We start from the raw sequence: 17,919 nt of genomic DNA, 5'->3' as shown, positions 1-17,919 counted from the left end.
CGCCACTGGTACCAACACTCTCAGTTTTCTAACATTTCTCTTGGGTTTCGGGTTGACCCTGTTGGCACCAGTTGATCGGGCCGAGAATTGTGTAGGTGTGTACTCAGCTTTAGGTATTACAGATCTGCTTCGGGCAATAGGAGAGCTATGCAATGAAAGAGAGGGTTAAAGGGCTTGAGTGGTCTATTTGCTAAGCAGTGTTAGGAGACAGAGTGGAAAGTGATAAGGTGCCAGCCAATCAGCTCCCAACTGCCATCTCACAGGCTGTGTTTGAAAAATGGCAGTTGGGAGCTGATTGGCTGGCACCTTATCACTTTTCACTCTGTCTCCTAACACTGCTTAGTAAATAGACCCGAGTGTGATTGTATCCAAATATTCCAAACATGTATTTTCATCCTATATATATCAGCCCATGCATAAGAGAATTACCACCCCACCCCTATACATTTACATGTCACCATGGAAACACGTATTTCCCTGTATCCATGGAAATGATATAGTCACAGGTACATTTGTGTTCTTACAATCAAATTCTCAGCTATTTCAAAGCATATTTTATGTTAGCATTCTTACAATAAGACGGCAATTCATGGATATTTATAAACACACATTGTGATACAAGAGTACAAATATGTTTCTATTATTGTGAGATGTTCTACTAAAAGTCAACAGAAATGTGGAATTGAAAAAGCCGACTGGTAATCATTGATTTAGCCAATGTTGCCACGTCTCATTCTGAGCGAATTTCAAAAGGCTGCATTGTATGAGGTCTCCAGCTAAACTCATTCTGGCGTACATGACGCCAAGATCAAATGTACACAGTGCTTCTCTTTCAGAGATTTGGTTTGGAACACACGGAGCACAATTTTCTTTGCTTTACAGCTGAAAAAATATCAAATACATTTTCTGCCCCTCTATTTCCATAGAAAAGTTTCTTCATGACGCTTGATTAAATAACGCAGTTTTACAGACTTTCTAGGTTTTATTTTAACGGTCATATTGTAGTGTCTGCTATTAATATTGCCTCATACAGGCAGGTCCAAAGTGCAGATGGGGTGCATGGTGTGCGTTGTAGATTCAGGGGCCCATGTGCCCCACACTCCCTGCACCCATTATAGATACGCCCCTGGGTAAATAAGAAATATTTAGCGGTTGGTTATAGGAGTACAAATTGTTTGAGGTCGTGCTTTGCCTGCCCTTTGCTGCATCACTCACTGAGGCTCATTAGTGGGTAACTTTGAAGGAGCAGTAGCACATATGCAGAGCCGTAACTAGATATTTTGGTGCCCTCTGGCCTGAAAGAGCATCACCCCCGCTCCCCCCACACACACACACACACGCATACACACACACACACTCACATACAGACACACACACATGTTTTATATAGGGACATTAAGCATGCACCCCAAAAAGGGACATGGCCTTGCCGGGAAGGGGAGTGACCTCACAGCACACCCCTATTTTAATCTCTCTGGGGGCATGCCCAGCACACCCAGAATTGCTGAGCTGCCCCCATTCACTATAGCCTGCTTCTTCCCTGTACCCCCAAATACAGCCTGTATCTCCCCTACAGTCTACCCCCTTATACAGCCTGCTTTTGAATCCAAGATTAGTTCAAAATCATTAGAATAGTTAGTTAGGGGTTCAAAATACCTACCTACGTAGTTCATTTGTGAGGATATTCTTTTTAAATTGTATATGTATTTCACCTTTGGTTCTAGTTTGAGCCTTGTACTAAAATAAAATTAAATTAAATTAAACTCCCTCCTCCTAATTGACAGCAAGCACGTTGGGGGAAAAAAAAATAATTTATTCAATAGTGAAATTTAAAATGTTGATTCATATGCAGAATGTTGCTGCAAATTGATTGAATTTTTTTGATTGTTTAAAGACATTTATAAAAGAAAACAATCCTTGAGACTTTGAAATTAGAAGTAATTTAGAAAATAATAGTTCAACAATTTTAGGGCCGAATTCAATTTTGAGCGAAAAGCTGTTTTCGGCGAAACTTTTTAGCTGATGACGTCATTTTCGCAGATTTCACTTTTCCCCGTATTCAATTGTAGCATCTTTTCGCCGGTGCTAAAACGCAATGCAATGTAATAGGCAAAAAAGTTTCGCCTATGAATACCCGGTGAAAAAAAGTGCAGAATTGGGGTTTTGGGGTGCAAATGTGCGGAAACCACTCTGTACCCTTTGTATACCCCCCTTGAAGCAAACTGCGTCAAAAAATGCTTAAAAAACACAAAGGACACACCAAAAAAGCACTTTGAAAATGTGGGCATGAAAGTACAAAGTGGGGGTACAAATTCAAAAACTAGCGACATAGCCTTTGGAGGGGTCTGCAAGTATGGGGGAGGTGTTTTGTTGATTGCAGGTGTTTGCTGAAGGTGCGGTTTTTTTGCGCATTTTAATGCTTGACTTCAGCGATTTTTAAATATGCTTGCACCCATTTTCATGTACCCCAAATTTGATGGGACTAATTATTTTTATCCAAAAAAGTTGCTAAATCCTATTCTTCACCACTCTCCCAAAGACGCTAAATAACACCTATTGAGACCATTCAAAGACCCCAAATACCTTTTGCAGGGCTATTCGGGGATACCCATAGTGAACCCCCATGTCAGAGCATTTTCAGGGGGGTGTCAGGCTGATTTCTCCAAAAACGACAGGACTTTTTGCCGATTTAGTTTTTGTGTATCCCGTTTTTGCCCATTTGGAATTGAATACGCGTGCGATAAGTTTTCGACGGCAAAACCTCTGATGACGGCGAAAAGTCCGGCAACTGACTTTTCGCTCCAAATTGAATACGGCCCTTAGTAATTAGTAAATTAGTAAAATATATTTTTGTAAAAGGGTACTTTTGGTAAACAATATGTTCCACATACACTACAGAGCACAACAATGAAAATGTTTCTGATGTGAAAATAGTTACTTCTAATTGATTTCAGCATGCAAAGAATGAATATGACATTTGATACTTTCAGTTAGCTCTGAGTTCCGAGATATAGCCCATTTATGACGATGTAGGGGTATTCCTAGTGAAGTGGGCAGAATGGAGAGAATCTTACCAGCAATCTGCATTCCGTGCAGAGGGGGTGGGCCCTAATGACCCAATTAAATTAATCAGTTGTTTGTCCCCTCCCCCATTCAAATATATGCGATTCACGGGATTACCCACACAAGATAACTGTGGTGCACTGAGTGACAAGCATAGTGAGCAACTCCACCAAGACATTTCAGCAATGGAACAAAGATATCAGGGTAGGTGAGTCACTACTGTTGGACAGTGACAAGAGATGCCCCAGAAGAGGAGTACAAGCGACAAGAAAAGAGAAAGCGCCCCCATGAATAGGCCACTATATTAGATAGTACTTTCGTATGCTGTATGTTTATTTCGTTTTGTTTCTTATTTGTGATTGATTGAATTAAAACAACTGTTATTTATTTTCTATCAAGAAAATATCAGATTATTTTAAAATAGCTTTTCACTATGACTATATTACTAATGTACATACAGTATAGTGCAAGTAGTGTAGCTCAAAAAATAGAGCTAGTAAAAACATTCTGAAATCATTTTAGTTTTTCTTGACCTCAAATTAGTAATGTATGACTATTTTTAGAAAGGAAACAAATTAAAAGTATTAATTTGTTGTACAGTGTAATTTACCAATATTCTTATTGGTATTACCAAATTGATCTGTAACCATCATCTAATGTCTGAAAGTTCATTTTATTGTACGATTTTTTTATCCTCCATTACAACTTTATATGGAAGTCAGGTTTAGGCTACAATCAATCATTTTACAGTACCTGTTTCAACATTCATAGCATGTACAGTATATCAGGGTGTTTGTGTTTACAATATTTATTGAGATCCATAATATTTAAACAGTAAATATCCTCTTTACTCCTTGGGACAGGTTCTTTGGGCTCGTGTCTTAAAACACAACTGAAAATGCCGGTGTTCTGTGATATGTAGAACTCTATATGCTGCATTGGTGACTTGTTAACAACATAATTAATTTGTAATTTCACATTACTATACTTCTACGCTACATATAATAATCATAGCTACATTTATAATTACATTATTAAATCTGAAAACTACAGTATGTTAGATTATCCAAATTAAATGTGTACATATACTTCCCTTTGTTTTTGGCCAGATTTTTTGTTGTTGAGATTTTGGGGAATATGAGATGCAGTTTGCCATTGAATTATGATCAGGTTAACAATCGTGTTACTACAATTTGCCAAATACTGTATATATGATATTCTTCATAGCTGGAATTACTTATATTATTTAAAATGTTGAGGTTATTCTTACCCGTGCTTTAGACAAGTGCATACACGTAACAAAAAGCAGGCTTTTAGCCCTAATGGGCGATCAGACCTACAAACCAAATTCTTAGGGCCTGATTCTGAAACGCACATAATGCGGTTGTAATTCCGTCCATTCCCAGCAATTGGAGATCCCATATGAACATCTGTATTTTGAGTTGGATGCATCTATGCCACCGCACTGCCCCAGCCCTCATCACTATGATCAGCATTTACAGCAGCCCCATCCCTAGTGCAGGAGATCCAACTGAGATTGGACAGATCTCTGCATACGGTATACTTTCCTAAGAATATCCCACAACCGTGTCTATGCACTCATGACACATCCATGGGTTGCTTCTTGTATGTGGGAATGCCCTATTGCCTCCCCGCTGCCAGCAGGTAACATCCATTCAGTCGTAAGTGAGTAGCGACCAAGATTCTGGACTCAGAATCACTTGTAAAGGCTCTAAGTTGCATAAAGTGAAGATTGCTAAAAATCGGGAGATCCATCCACATTGGGAATTGCTTGTAACTTAGGATGGCGTTCGCAGACACACTTGCAATAGCAATATGCAAATGCTACTCTCAGCCTTCCCTTTGTGCTCCATGATGTGATGGAGTGTATGAGCGGTGAGACACCCACGTTAAGGCTGTGTGGGCTGTGCATTTGAGATGGAGATTGTAATCACACCAACATCGACGCAGCTTTGGTCACACAAATTGACCTCTAGCTACTCTCCTCGAATCCAACTATACTATACATGGACTCTGAAGCGTTGGATTTGCAGTTGGGAACTCAGCAGCCCCCAATCTCCACCCTGAAATGACCAGGGATCACAAACCCCTCTCTAAGTGTTAATGATACCATACACAATAGAGAACGCCATCGGAAACTTGGGTTCGCGCATGCACAGTAAGGGTTTCCTGGAGTGTCCACACATACGCAGCAGCCAGACATCACTTATCTGCGTACACAGCAGCACTGCGACCGTCTCTGAATCAGGCCCTTAATCTGCAAACGGTTATATTCATTTGTTGAAAGCTGACACTTCTGAATTCTGTAAAAGATAAAGGGGGAAGTTTACCTAGCATCACTAAAGAATGAAAGGCAATGAGGAAGCCTAAAGGTCTGAGCAGAGACGTAACTAGACTTTTTGGTGCCCTGTGCCAGAAAGAGCATTGGCACCCCCCTCATTTTTCAAAGGGACATAATGCACCCAAAAAAGGGCCATGGCTTCATGGGGAAGGGCCAGGGAAGTGATAGGAGAGGCCAGGAGATGCTGGGGATGAAATAAGAGGAAGCTACAAGCAAGAATGATAATAAACAGAAATATGACAGGCCCAAACAGCGCCCCTGACCTGTGGTGCCCTGTGCGATGGCACCGGCCGCACTACCCTAGGTACGGCCCTGGGTCTGAGTGAATGATTTGAAAATTCAAATATCTCCGGTAACGCTCTGTAGGTTGATGTATGTACAGGTTTGTACTTTTTGACCCATTTTAGTAATTGTTTCATGTTAGGGGAGAATCTAGTTAGCCACGGTACTTTACTGCCAGCTGACTGATCCCATGGGCTAATTCAATTATCCCCGAAGTTGGAACTTATCGGGTGTGGGTTAATCGTGGGAGGCGTGGTCAAGACCCCCTTAGAAAAAAAGAAGAAAATACGGAACTGCGCACTGAGGGGGGGGTGGCGCTGGGAGCCCCTCAGCCAGGGGCTATTCCAAAGGGGCTACAATAAGTGTGATTGCACCCCCGCAGTGGAGACTGCTGCTGATACTCAGCAGCAGCAGTCTCCCTGGTTTTACTGCAGCCCAGCACACAGCATCATGTGCTGGTCTGCTGACAGGAACCTGGCACTCAATAGGCCTTTTTTTCACCTGCCTTAGGCAGGTGAAAAAAGATACCCAATAACTAGTTCTGTTATCGCTGCTGGGGCCGCGAAAATACATACTGTATGTCCTTGTGTTAACGCAGATCCTGTGTGTTTACACCACCCAAAAAAAAATTTTCAGTTGTAAAAATGGGAAACAGTTAAAAAAGCATTAAAAAAAAAACAGTAAAAAACATCCATTATTCGTACCCGTAAGAATATTAGGTCTAATTGAATCCCCCCTTATACCTCTTTCAGACAGAAAATGGCAAAAAACCCAGATTTTTCCCGACATTTTGCGTGCCAGGTCTTTTGCCATTTTCTGTCTTCGATAGCCCTTTCACACAGGAAAATTAAAATACTGGGTACTTCACTTTTACCTGGTAATTTGCTAAACAACCTGGGTTTTTTCCCTGTGTGAAAGGGTCAACCCGAGACTTAATTCCCGGGTCTACGACCCTGCAAAAAACCAGGGTCGGAGACCTGGGAATTTAGTCCCGGGAAGACCCTTTCACACAGGGAAAATCCCGGGTTGCTTTGCAAATGACCGGGTAAATGTGAATTACCCAGGATTTTAATTTTCAGTGTGAAAGGGGTTTAAGTTGAAAACATTGGAATGTGTCTTTTGCTGTTGATGAGGAGTGAGCAGTACATATCAACTTTTATTTCAAGTAAAGTCAAAGGGTAGAGTTTAGAGTGAACACTGTAATGTTACTTCAATCTTAAGTATGTGAAAAAATAAATTGTGTTTTAGAACTTCTGAAACTCAAAGTGGAATTGACAGATATTGCTTTCACAAATTGTGTAACAGGCAAATGCTTTGTACATGTGGAGTGCCACAGTAATTACCCCTCTCATTTGGGAAACGTATACATGAGGAAAATGTTTGCTATTCTACTTTAGTCTTCAAAGATGATTTGCCAACATGTGGTTTATATAATCATATAAATGAAGCATTGTTATGTCACATCTTGAGCTGAAGACATTTTCAAGCATGTAGATTAATTAAGAAATCCCTAGTTTCACAGCAGGATAGGCTAGTCACTGCTAGATTTCAGAGATAAAAGTATTTTGTGGCCTATGAATATTCATGCACAAGCACTCACATCAATAGCGGCACTGCCAAGGACATTTTGTGGGGAAATGAGGGTGGCAAAAATCAAATTAATGTATGTTTAGGAAGAGATTCTTTAGGTCGTTTCAGTGTAATAGAGATGTGTGGGCAATTTCCATGGCTGCCATATCCTGAATAACAAAAATGCCATGCACAGGAAAATCAATAAAAAGTGCCTTTGTCAGTCATGTTGCTTTGAGCCTAATTGGCAGGCTGTTGTTAGATCATATTACCGTTATTTTAGAAAGTAAATGAAAGAAAATATGTTGGAGCATTCAACAATTTGCTTTCCACAAAAGCGTCTGTTTACTTGCACATACATAAATGCACACCACATGATGTGTTTTTTGTAAATGCCCTCATAAGTTCAATTGACACGTACCAAATGGTAGTTATTAAACTAGGCTGCCCTCTCCCCGGGAGGTGAGAGGTGTGGGATCATGGTGCAGGCAGGGGAGAGGTATTGGGGGAGTGACACCAAGATTATCGTGGCCTGGCACGTGCAATTTCCAGTAATGCAAAACTAGGGGGCAGTGCCAATATGACGCAAATTTTTTTATTAAACTACCCGGACCACCTGGTCTGCAGTGAGAGGCTGTCGGGAGGCTTGTCTGTTTTTCCGGGTGTCTGGGAGAGCCTCCCAAGTTTGGGGAGCCTCCTCCATGTTCCAGGAGAGTAGGAAGAATGTGCTACTTTTGTGTTCTTTAATGTGATTATTAATTTAATTGAAATGTTCAGAGACTATTTAGAGAAGTACAATTTGTCAAAATCGCAGATTTTCATTGGTTTTTGTTGTGGGATTTAAAACAGCAATTTCTAAAATGGAAAACTTGTATTTGTGCCTTTTATAAAAAAATTGGCGCTTTAAATCTCGCTGCAAAATGACAAAAAACTACAATGTTGACATAATAGCTCAGTGCCATTTTCCCAGCCCATCACTAACATTGAGGAGTACAGCCAAGAGCATCCCAAGTAAGTAGCTGCTGGCTGCTTCTCCTCCATGACATTGGCACATTAAAAATATTAAATGATTGTCAATTTGTCAGCCACCAATAACCATTAGTGCCCATTTAGATTTGCCAAGTGGTAGCATCTGCCCTGTGTAAGCGATAAGGACAATAAAATTAATGTGTCTGATGTATCAAACCTTAGTGTATTATTTAGACCATAATGTATCCAACCTTGGTGAGAATAAAGCCCATAGAAACCAATCAGCTTCTAGCTGTCATTTTATAGACTGTGCTAGATAAATGATAGCTAGAAGCTGACTGGATGGTAGGGGAAACTTCTCCACTTTATCTCTCTCGAAGGTTTAATACATCTCCTGCCATATAATATAATAAAAGACTAATAAACCTTAAAATGTAATTTTGGTCCCACAGACAAAATGAGAGAGAGGCCTATTTATCCTGAGATGTAGATAACATAACAGGATAGAGGTTACATAGGCTTTCCTATGCAAAGTCACTGGATAGGTATTGCTGGCGATGGCAGTGTTATCACTAGTAATAATTATTCCGCCTGTCACATGTCAGGTGAAGCATAAAATAAGCCCTATTGATAATATGACATTGATAATGATAAATCAGCCCAGCATTAATGTGTTAAAGGTCATGGGAAATTACCACTTCTATTAAAAAAATCACAAAGTGCTGTAGTATTTTTATTGTTATTGCTATTCAGGCATTTAGGCCCTCAGCTACTCCCCCAGTCTGTCACGATCATGCATTGTGACATTTTTAATTTAAACTCATGATAACATTTAATTTAGATTCATGACATTTTTTTTTGCTTCAATTGTCTGTTCTGTAAATGTAATCAGTATCATTTTAATAAAAAGAAAACAGTCTAGGTGATTAATAAAAGTCTTTTATGCTGCTTACAGTCTGTGTGGGTTTCTGGTTTTTGTTTTTTATTTTTTTAAACAGAGCTATGCAGACTGGGATTACAAAAAAATGATGTATTGGTTTATACTATACTCCAATGTAATATCCAATATCTGTCAGTTGCACTTGAAAGCCTCTGCTGGATAGACCCTACTACGTAATGTAATCCTGCAGAATATATGGACACACAGTAAGCTACAAGGCAGGTTATGATAACAGTGTTAGAAGAACCAGGCAATGCAAAGTAACATAAGAATCCTGTAGGAGAGATTTTGGGGTCAATCCAAGTAGGTGCGAATTGCGAGGTGCGAGTTGCTGTTTTCTCTTTGAATTCACATAGCGAATTCAATTTGCAATCCAATTAGCAACTCGCACTGAACCAGTCAGACTGAATTTGCATATTTCCATTCGCACCTTCCTGAGGGTGAGAGATGGAAAGGAAAATCTTTATTTTAAGGTTAAAATGTTGGCACACCTTGCTGAACCCCTTGGACATTCCCCATAATGACTAATTAAGAAATTGGTACATGGCAATTAGCTTAATTAGTACAATAATTACATGTCATTTTTTTGGGTTAAAAATAATGGCCTCAAATTACCACCAAACCAACGTTTTTTTTCGCTTAGGCACCCAAAATTTAATTACAGTATTTTTTTAATTGAAAAGTAATTTTTCAAAGTGCCCTCAAAGTACCCCAAAATCACCTTTTTTCCTACTTTTTTTGCATTTTTCGTTTAGTTCGTTTGAGATTAAACGAAAAAAGTTTCCTTTTTATAATTTTTTTGCATTTAAAAAAAAAAAAAACACAAATCAACCATTTGACACCATTTAAAAACATTCAGTACTTTCCTAATGCCCACAAACAGCCTTCTATACGGTCCTGCTAACGAGATTATACATTTTGGGGATCCAGAATGGGCTCCCCACTTTTTCATGCACTTCTCTCACAACGCATTTGGCAATCAATTCGCAAACCTTCGCTGCGAGTACCGCGAATAGGCATTTTTTATTGGATTAGAGAATTCTCCGGGGCGCGCAATCGTTGCTAAGTCATCAAGTTTCATAAAACAAACTCGCTACTCACAATTCGCACCTAATTGGATTGACCCCTTTGAGTTATTTCCCCATTTTAAACCCTTTGTCGTTTAGAGGAGATCGTGGTTTATTTATTAATAAGCCAACATTTGCTTTCATTGTCTAACTAGCAATGGAATGAGCATAGCTAATTGTTAATTTGTTGCTACAATTTATTTCATATCTGCATTTTTGCATTTGCTACTATGTAAACCCTATGACAGGCAATTCACGGCAGTTATACACCCAACTCTTCCCAAGCTTGTTTTTCAATTCTACCAACTTTAACCATAGAGAAACAAAAATAACAACAATATAAATAAATGTGATCTCATATCGGGGGTAGGCAACCTGTGGCACTCAAGCTGCTGTGGATCTACATATCCCAGCATGCCCTGCCATAGTTTTGCTGACCAATTAGTTATAAGGCATAATCAGGTTGGCTTTGTGTTAAAATTAATGCCGCTTTAAATCTAGTAGTGTTACACTATGACAGATGTCAGTATGGCCTAACATATGCCCATCTCTGTTCTTATCTATATCTGTGTTATAAATACCTTTTTGTTCCACTTGAAAATAAGATTTCTATTAGGTGATTTAACCTGCAACACCTGTTATCCCATTGATTCTGATTATAAGAGTTATACTCCTGATGTACTGTATCTGTAAACCCCTTATGTTTCTGCCATGTGTTTGTTTTCTCTGACCTCAGCAAATATTTCTTATCTGACAGTTTATTGTTTGTTGTTATTTGACAGGTAAACTATGACCACTTTATTATTAGTGTTCGTGTGTTTGCGGGTCATCGCTGCAGCAATATCAGTGGAGGTTTCAGGTGAGCTGCTTTACATAATCTACATACAGTCTGACATTTTCCCATAGTACATTACCTTATGCATTTGGTGAATTCTAAATAAAACTGCTATGTGATGTTTTGTGCAAAAATTACATCCATGTTTATAACAAAATGGGATACATTATCTATTTATTGCAAATACTAGCACAAAGTAACATGCGTGTTGGCTTATGTGAATTTATAACACGATGATACATGATTGTGATTATTTATGTGTCTTTTAAGCCAGGATAATGTGCATCTGTGTTTAAGTGCAGCATGTGAGTTTTGTGCAGTATGTGAGTTTGTGAGTTTTGTGCAGTATGTGAGTGTACAAGTTTTGTGTAGTGTGTGTGCGCAAGTTTTAGTGCAGTATGTGAGTATGCGACTTTTGTGTAGTGTGCATGTTTAAAGTAGATCAGTGTGCGACTGTGCGTATTTTGTGCAGTGTGTGAGTTTTGTGTGTTGTGTGAGTGTGTATGTTTTGTGCAGTGTGTGATTGTGCATGTTTTAGTGCAGTCTGTGAGTATTTTAGTGCAGTGTGGGAGTGTGCATGTTTTGTGCAGTGCGTGATTATGCATGTTTAGTTGCAGTGTGTATTTTAGTGAGGAAGTATGCAAGATTTAGTGTAGTATGAATGTACATCTTTTGTACAGACATGTTTCAGTGCAGTGAAGGAGCGCAAATGTTTTAGTGCACTGTCTGTGTGTTTTAGTGCAGTGTGGAAATGTGTGTGTGTTTTAGTGTAATATAAGAATGTGTGTTTTAGTGCAGTGTGGGAGTATGTGTGTTTGAGTGCAGTGTATGTGAGTATTTTAGTGCTGACCATACATATTCTAGCCCAGTGAGTGTGGGTTATTGTGAACTAGGGATGTGCAGGCTCGGTTCTACTCGGTTCCGTTCGGTTCTTTTTACCGGATCTTATTGGGTTTCAGCTGTCACGAGTTTTGGATAGCCAATAAGATTCGGTAAAAAGAACCGAACGGAACCGAGTAGAACCGAGCCTGCACATCCCTATTGTGAACAAGGGTGGTCGAGGCTTCAAGTGGTGTTTGTGGGAACAATAACTCAACTGCTATGCCAACTAACTCTTCTGGATGATATAGGGATAAGCATGTCCTTTTGTCATCAGATATAGCAGCTTTCTTTGTTTTCTGGACTCAAATCATACTGATCATTTTTTTCTTTCTAAACTGTATCATTTAGGGTTAAATTAATATATTTCCAATGACATCCAAAGATGTATGCCTGCCCAGCCTCTACACTCAATATTTATTTTATTTATTAACAGTTATTTACGGCATACATATTACACAGGGTTATAAAGAGAATATTTCAGTCATTCACATCTGTCCCTGACCAGTTGAGCTTACAATCTATATTCCCTAGCACATGAACACACATACACACTAGGGTTCATTTTTGGGTCAGGAATTGAATTCATGACCTTAGGCCTGTGAAGCAGTAATGCCAACCACTACAACAACTGTGCTGCCCAATATAATTGTCTAATTTTCAGAATTTTGGAAGTTTTAATGCTATGTTATGTTTTTAGCTGTATATTGTAAGTTGTGTTTATGCTAATTTATATCTATGCTAATTTATATCTATAAGTTTACTTAGAGCTATAAATCAATAATAAAATGATTCGCTTTATGTAACAGAGCAGTGTATATATTTTTCTTTACTATTTTAAATCATTGTATCCTCTGTGTTAAAACCCAAACTATGATCAGTGCATAAAATCATGTAGTGATAGAATGACACACATGTGTGCCCTGTGTAATTTTGCTGTTTTTCTGAATTAATTTGCAGACCACACTAACACACTGAGTGTAAGTATACCTTCGGAGGCTCCACTGAACGTCCAGCTTGGACACACAATTATCATCCCCTGTTACTTCATCAATGCTTTGGAACATGTGACTGTGGTTCCCTCAACTGCACCTTTAACACCCAGAATCAAGTGGAGCAGACACAACAAGGGGCGTGAGACCGTCCTGCTGGTAGCTACTGATGGCCAAATCCGCCTGAATGATGCCTACAAGGATCGTATTTCATTACCACACTATCCTTTCATTGATACTGATGTCAGTTTGGAAATTGCAAACCTGTTGTCCAGTGATTCAGGGATCTATCGCTGCGAAGTCATGCATGGAATTGAGGACAGCCAAGACACAGTGCAGGTCAATGTGAAAGGTAGAGCAAGCTGACTCCTATATTCTCCTCTTCAACTATTTAAAATGAACCCAACGCCTGCACACAGAGGAAGCAGACATTTTGTGGAATGAGCCAATATTCATGAGAATGAAGCCTATTAGTTCAATATGAACTAGGGATATTCGTGTGGCTGTTATACTTCACATCTCAGAGATGTCACCATTTCCTAGCGCATTGTTAAGTTCAGAATTGGCTCCATCTACACAATGGCTGCCTGAAAAGTGTTAAGGATTCACTTTAGGAAACAAGGGCCATGATACATCATAAACTCATAACCTATGAGGCAGAGGCGTTACTTACCTCCATGGCACCCGGTGTGGCAGGTGTAGCTGTATTGCACGCCCCCTTATGTGTGCCGATCTTGGGGGCGTTACCGCCTCCCATTCTCGGCACACAGTGGACTTCCCCAGTGCTCCTTCAGCTGCTGGGGCAGCCCATATCTCTCCCTGCCTCTCTCCATGTCACGGTGACACCATCCCATGGGGTGACACCAAAATATCAGAGCAGCTCTGCTATTTTGGTGTCACACCCTCGGATGGTGTCACCTAGTGAGGCCCGCACCCCCCTAGTGATGCCAGTGCTATGAGGTGCTGCATACTGGTAGTTGCATTTCCCCTGCATCAAATTGATATGTCATTCACAACCTAAAGCTTGTTCCAAGTTTGCATTTTAAGTGGTGCAGCTCCTTGTAGGTCATGTAAGTTTGCATAAATTTGATTTTCTCTTCTGAATTTTAAGTAAGCAATATGTATTGTTTAATGACTAACAGATTGATGCGAAGGATACTAAACTGTAAAATGAAACAAAAAAAAAATTATTTGTGTCCTGGACAAGAAGTTTTATACTTTATCGAACACCACATTTCCTAAATTTGGAGAAAAGTTGTAGCCGACCTTCTTATCATGGAGGCCACGTAGCTCATTATGTACCTATCATGGAGGCCATGTAGCTCATTATGTACCAACTTACTGATATATTTCTCTGTGCTGCACAATGTAAAGATCACATGCAGAGGTTGTCTACAATCTGTTAGTCGTTAGAAAGCTTGCAAAGCCTGAATATCAGTAAAATAAATAATAAGCTTTCTTCTCTGGTCTCTTACTGAAAGCCTCATGCACACTGTTGAAACAACACCTGATGAAGTGTTGCCCCATGGAGAAATGGGAACAGTCTGGTGCTTTCCAATCCTTAAAGGACAATTTGACTGGTAATTTAATTAACTTTACTCTGGAAATATCCTTCCGTGAATTAAGGAAAGAGAAAAGAGAAATTCATAATGCACACTATGTAATAACAGTTCAATTAAAGTACAGTACTTATGCAATTATAGCACTCACTTTCCCCATATGACAAGTTGGACAATATTGCACCATTGACCATCGGTGGTGGACATTGTCTTCTCGAAAGTCCTGCCTTATTATGGTATCTCAGTAGTCCTCAGAAAAAAGGAATATATAAATAAAAATCATGTGTACCAGCATGGATATACTGTAGTAAGATTTTGATATGAATGGGAATAAATCCCTAATACTCAGATGAGGATATCAAAACCATAGGCAATGCCATCTATAGCTTAGCTTTCCGGAGCTTGGTGCATGCGACGATTGTGGTGAAACCTCCGAAATTGGCACTTTCTGGGGTTTGACTGCATTTTTAGTGTTGATGCATCCTGCCCAAAGTGTTTGATGAGGATGATTAAGCCCAAATATAGACTACAATGCAAGGTACTGTAATATATTACTTGCAAGCCAACTGGATAACTAGATACATATTTTATTAATAATTAACATATACAGAAGAAACATAAGTAAAAAATCACTGTGTCTGTAAAGCTAGAAAATAATTCCCATATATAAATATTGAAATGCTGTGTGCAAAATAAAATAACATAAAACAGAAAATAACTTGGAAAGCAGAGTTCACAGGCAGGCTGAGGAAGTGGACGTGAGGCCCATGACAGGCAAGGGGGAAGATGCCATTGTCCACCACCGGCGGGTACTGGTGCCATATTGCCTAATGCGATCCTGTCATTTGGAAAAGATGAGTGATATTATTGCACAAGTACACTAAGAATTTGTCTTCCCTTTCCTTAATTCACAGAAGGACATTTGAAATACCAGTCAAATTTTACTTTAAGGATCAGAAAGTTAAATTTTTCCAAAACACTTCTAAAAAACTTCATTGATCAGTTCCTTTATCCTGGCTGCATTCATAAATAAATAACTTAATTGTGTTATTAAGACGTTAAAGTAATGGATTGGTAATCTACACTTGTCTGAAAGTGTGTGTGATCAGTTCTATTTCCTTACAGTGGTCTTTGAACCCTGGCATCAGAAAGCATTTACTAGGCTTTGTTGATGTTCGCTAATAGTGCTTTGTGGGCTTGTACTTAACACCCATGTGTACGAGGCCTAAGTAATATAGGGGTCTATTTACTAAGCTTTGTTAGGAGATAAAGTGAACTGAGGTAAGGTACCAGCCAATCAGCTCCTGACTGCCCTGTCACAGGCTATGTTTGAAAATGTAAGTACAACACAGTAGTAAACTAGGTGCTGGGAGGTAGTGGTATCGCTATACACCACCAAAGGCAGCTGCAAATGGGCAGGGCCGGATTGAGGTCTGTGGGGGCCCCTGGGCAACAAACGTGTGGGGGCCTATCTATATATATATATATATATATATATATATATATATATACCACTTCTTAACGGCGGCACTCAGCTCACAATAAATATCATGGAGGCAGGGTAAGTCACCAATCTTTCGATGCCCCCCTTTATTGCATCGTCTTCAGGGTAATAAAAGATAACAAAACTTAAACATACCTATATACCAGCACCTTCACCTTCTACACCCGCGGCTTCCGGCGTCAGGCATGTAGCGCCTACAGATGACGTCCACAGCCTGCGTCCATTGCTGTGACTACAAAAAATAAACACACAACAAAAATAGCAGACAATAGAAATTAAAAGCATTTTCAGTTACAAATCACCATCGGTAATTGAAAAATACTTTGTTACTTTAAAAGGAGTCATATTCAAATGTAATGCAGACGCTTTTGCAACATTATATCAAACTTACACTATGCGCCCAGATAGCATTTCCTTACAGTGGATGGACAAATGCTTTGGAATTGAAAGACCTATATGTCTGTACACTTAAGTAAATGCAGCTACTAGTAAAAATGCTACCAAATAATTGAAAAATTGGAGAATGGCTACATAAATAGGAGCAAACAACAGACAAACAAACGAACAAGAAACAGTATAGTCATTTATTATAACAGGTTTAATAAAGCAATGTAAGCCCAACCCATCGTTGAGCCCCTTGGGCACAAGAGTCCCCAATCTATGAATTCATCGGGACTCACATTGCAATAACCTCTTCTGTCTGTTCCCGCCTCTAATAGATAGGTGTATATGGTCAATGGTCATATATCTCAATGTTGCCAAATTGTGGCCTGCTTGAGCAAAGTGGCGGGCCACAGGTTGGTCACTGTGTCCCGTTTGTATAGCTGACCTAATGGCGGATCGGTGTAAGGCCATCCGTTCGCGCAATGTCCTTTTGGTCTTACCGATATAATATAGGTCTCACTAAGATAGACAATAAATTTGGATATACAGCCTAACCTATGGTTAATGTAAAACCTCCTGCCACTATAGGAGAGGGGGCGGAGCAAAATATTGTGGGTGGGCCTTAATCGCGGGCCGTGGCAGGCGGCTCCGATTAAAGAAAATAAAAAAGAAACAGTTCATCTTGGGGATTGGGGCCGGGGACACTGTGTGGAGGTCCCCTATGTGTGGTGGGGGCCCCGGGACTACCACCCCTGTTGCCCTCCTTAATCCGGCCCTGCAAATGGGTAGCCAACCCAATATTAAAAGACAAAGAGAATATAAGCAGCGCTATAGTGGTGATAATTATTCACAAATACATTTATTAAAAATATATTTATATATTTTTATTTTGTTAATCAACCTGTAATCATAAGCATCCTGTACAAAAAAACCTATTTGAAAACATGCGGTGTACATATAAATTACATCAACCAATATGCATAACAATCTGTGTGCAAATATATAAAGAATCTATTCAAAGATAGCTCAATGATAAGTTCAGTCCAGAGCAACATGAGGAAAAATCAGAAAGCAGTCTTTGCTATTGAATATATAAGCAAATGATTAATGGAGCCGGCTTGAGTCCTGCCGTGCGCTCCAATACAGTCACTCACCGCTGGTGTCCAACCACTATGGTGTATTAAAGGGGCAAACGGAGCTGGCTTACGACTACTGGAATGAAAAAATTTGGTTTGTCGGAAGAAACGTGTCAGAAGGTGTGCTTGGGAAATTCAGCATTCCTACCTGCTGCTATCCACGACAGTATACGCACTGGTGTGCCGCTATCCAGGAGCATAATTATGTGCTTGTTGTTGCACCGCTGAGGTTACGCTACATCCCGCTCAATAGAGATCCAGTGTTTATGAGACCAGGGGGTGTCTTGGTCGCATCGGAGCTGCATTTGGCAGGTCGCAAGCCAGCTCAGCCGGCCCCCTCATCACAACATATAACAATATCTGGAAACCAGCGAGAGT

General features: G+C 39.8%; 1 protein-coding gene across 2 annotated transcripts in view; it reads left to right on the top strand.

Annotated features, from left to right (window-relative positions):
- ACAN (aggrecan) overlaps nucleotides 1-17,919 on the top strand; it is a 113,343-nt gene that overhangs the window by 37,974 nt on the left and 57,450 nt on the right. For both annotated transcript variants that reach the window (XM_088452657.1, XM_088452656.1), the window contains exons 2-3: nucleotides 11,035-11,111; nucleotides 12,927-13,310. In XM_088452657.1, the coding sequence (XP_088308783.1) occupies nucleotides 11,042-11,111; nucleotides 12,927-13,310 (454 nt within the window). In that variant the 5' untranslated portion in view covers nucleotides 11,035-11,041. The remainder of the gene's footprint in view (nucleotides 1-11,034; nucleotides 11,112-12,926; nucleotides 13,311-17,919) is intronic.

The sequence above is a fragment of the Taudactylus pleione genome, unplaced genomic scaffold, assembly GCF_031769625.1.
Source record: "Taudactylus pleione unplaced genomic scaffold, aTauple2 ptg000556l, whole genome shotgun sequence".
Lineage (NCBI taxonomy): Eukaryota > Metazoa > Chordata > Amphibia > Anura > Myobatrachidae > Taudactylus > Taudactylus pleione.
This window is presented reverse-complemented; position numbering and strand designations above follow the sequence as displayed.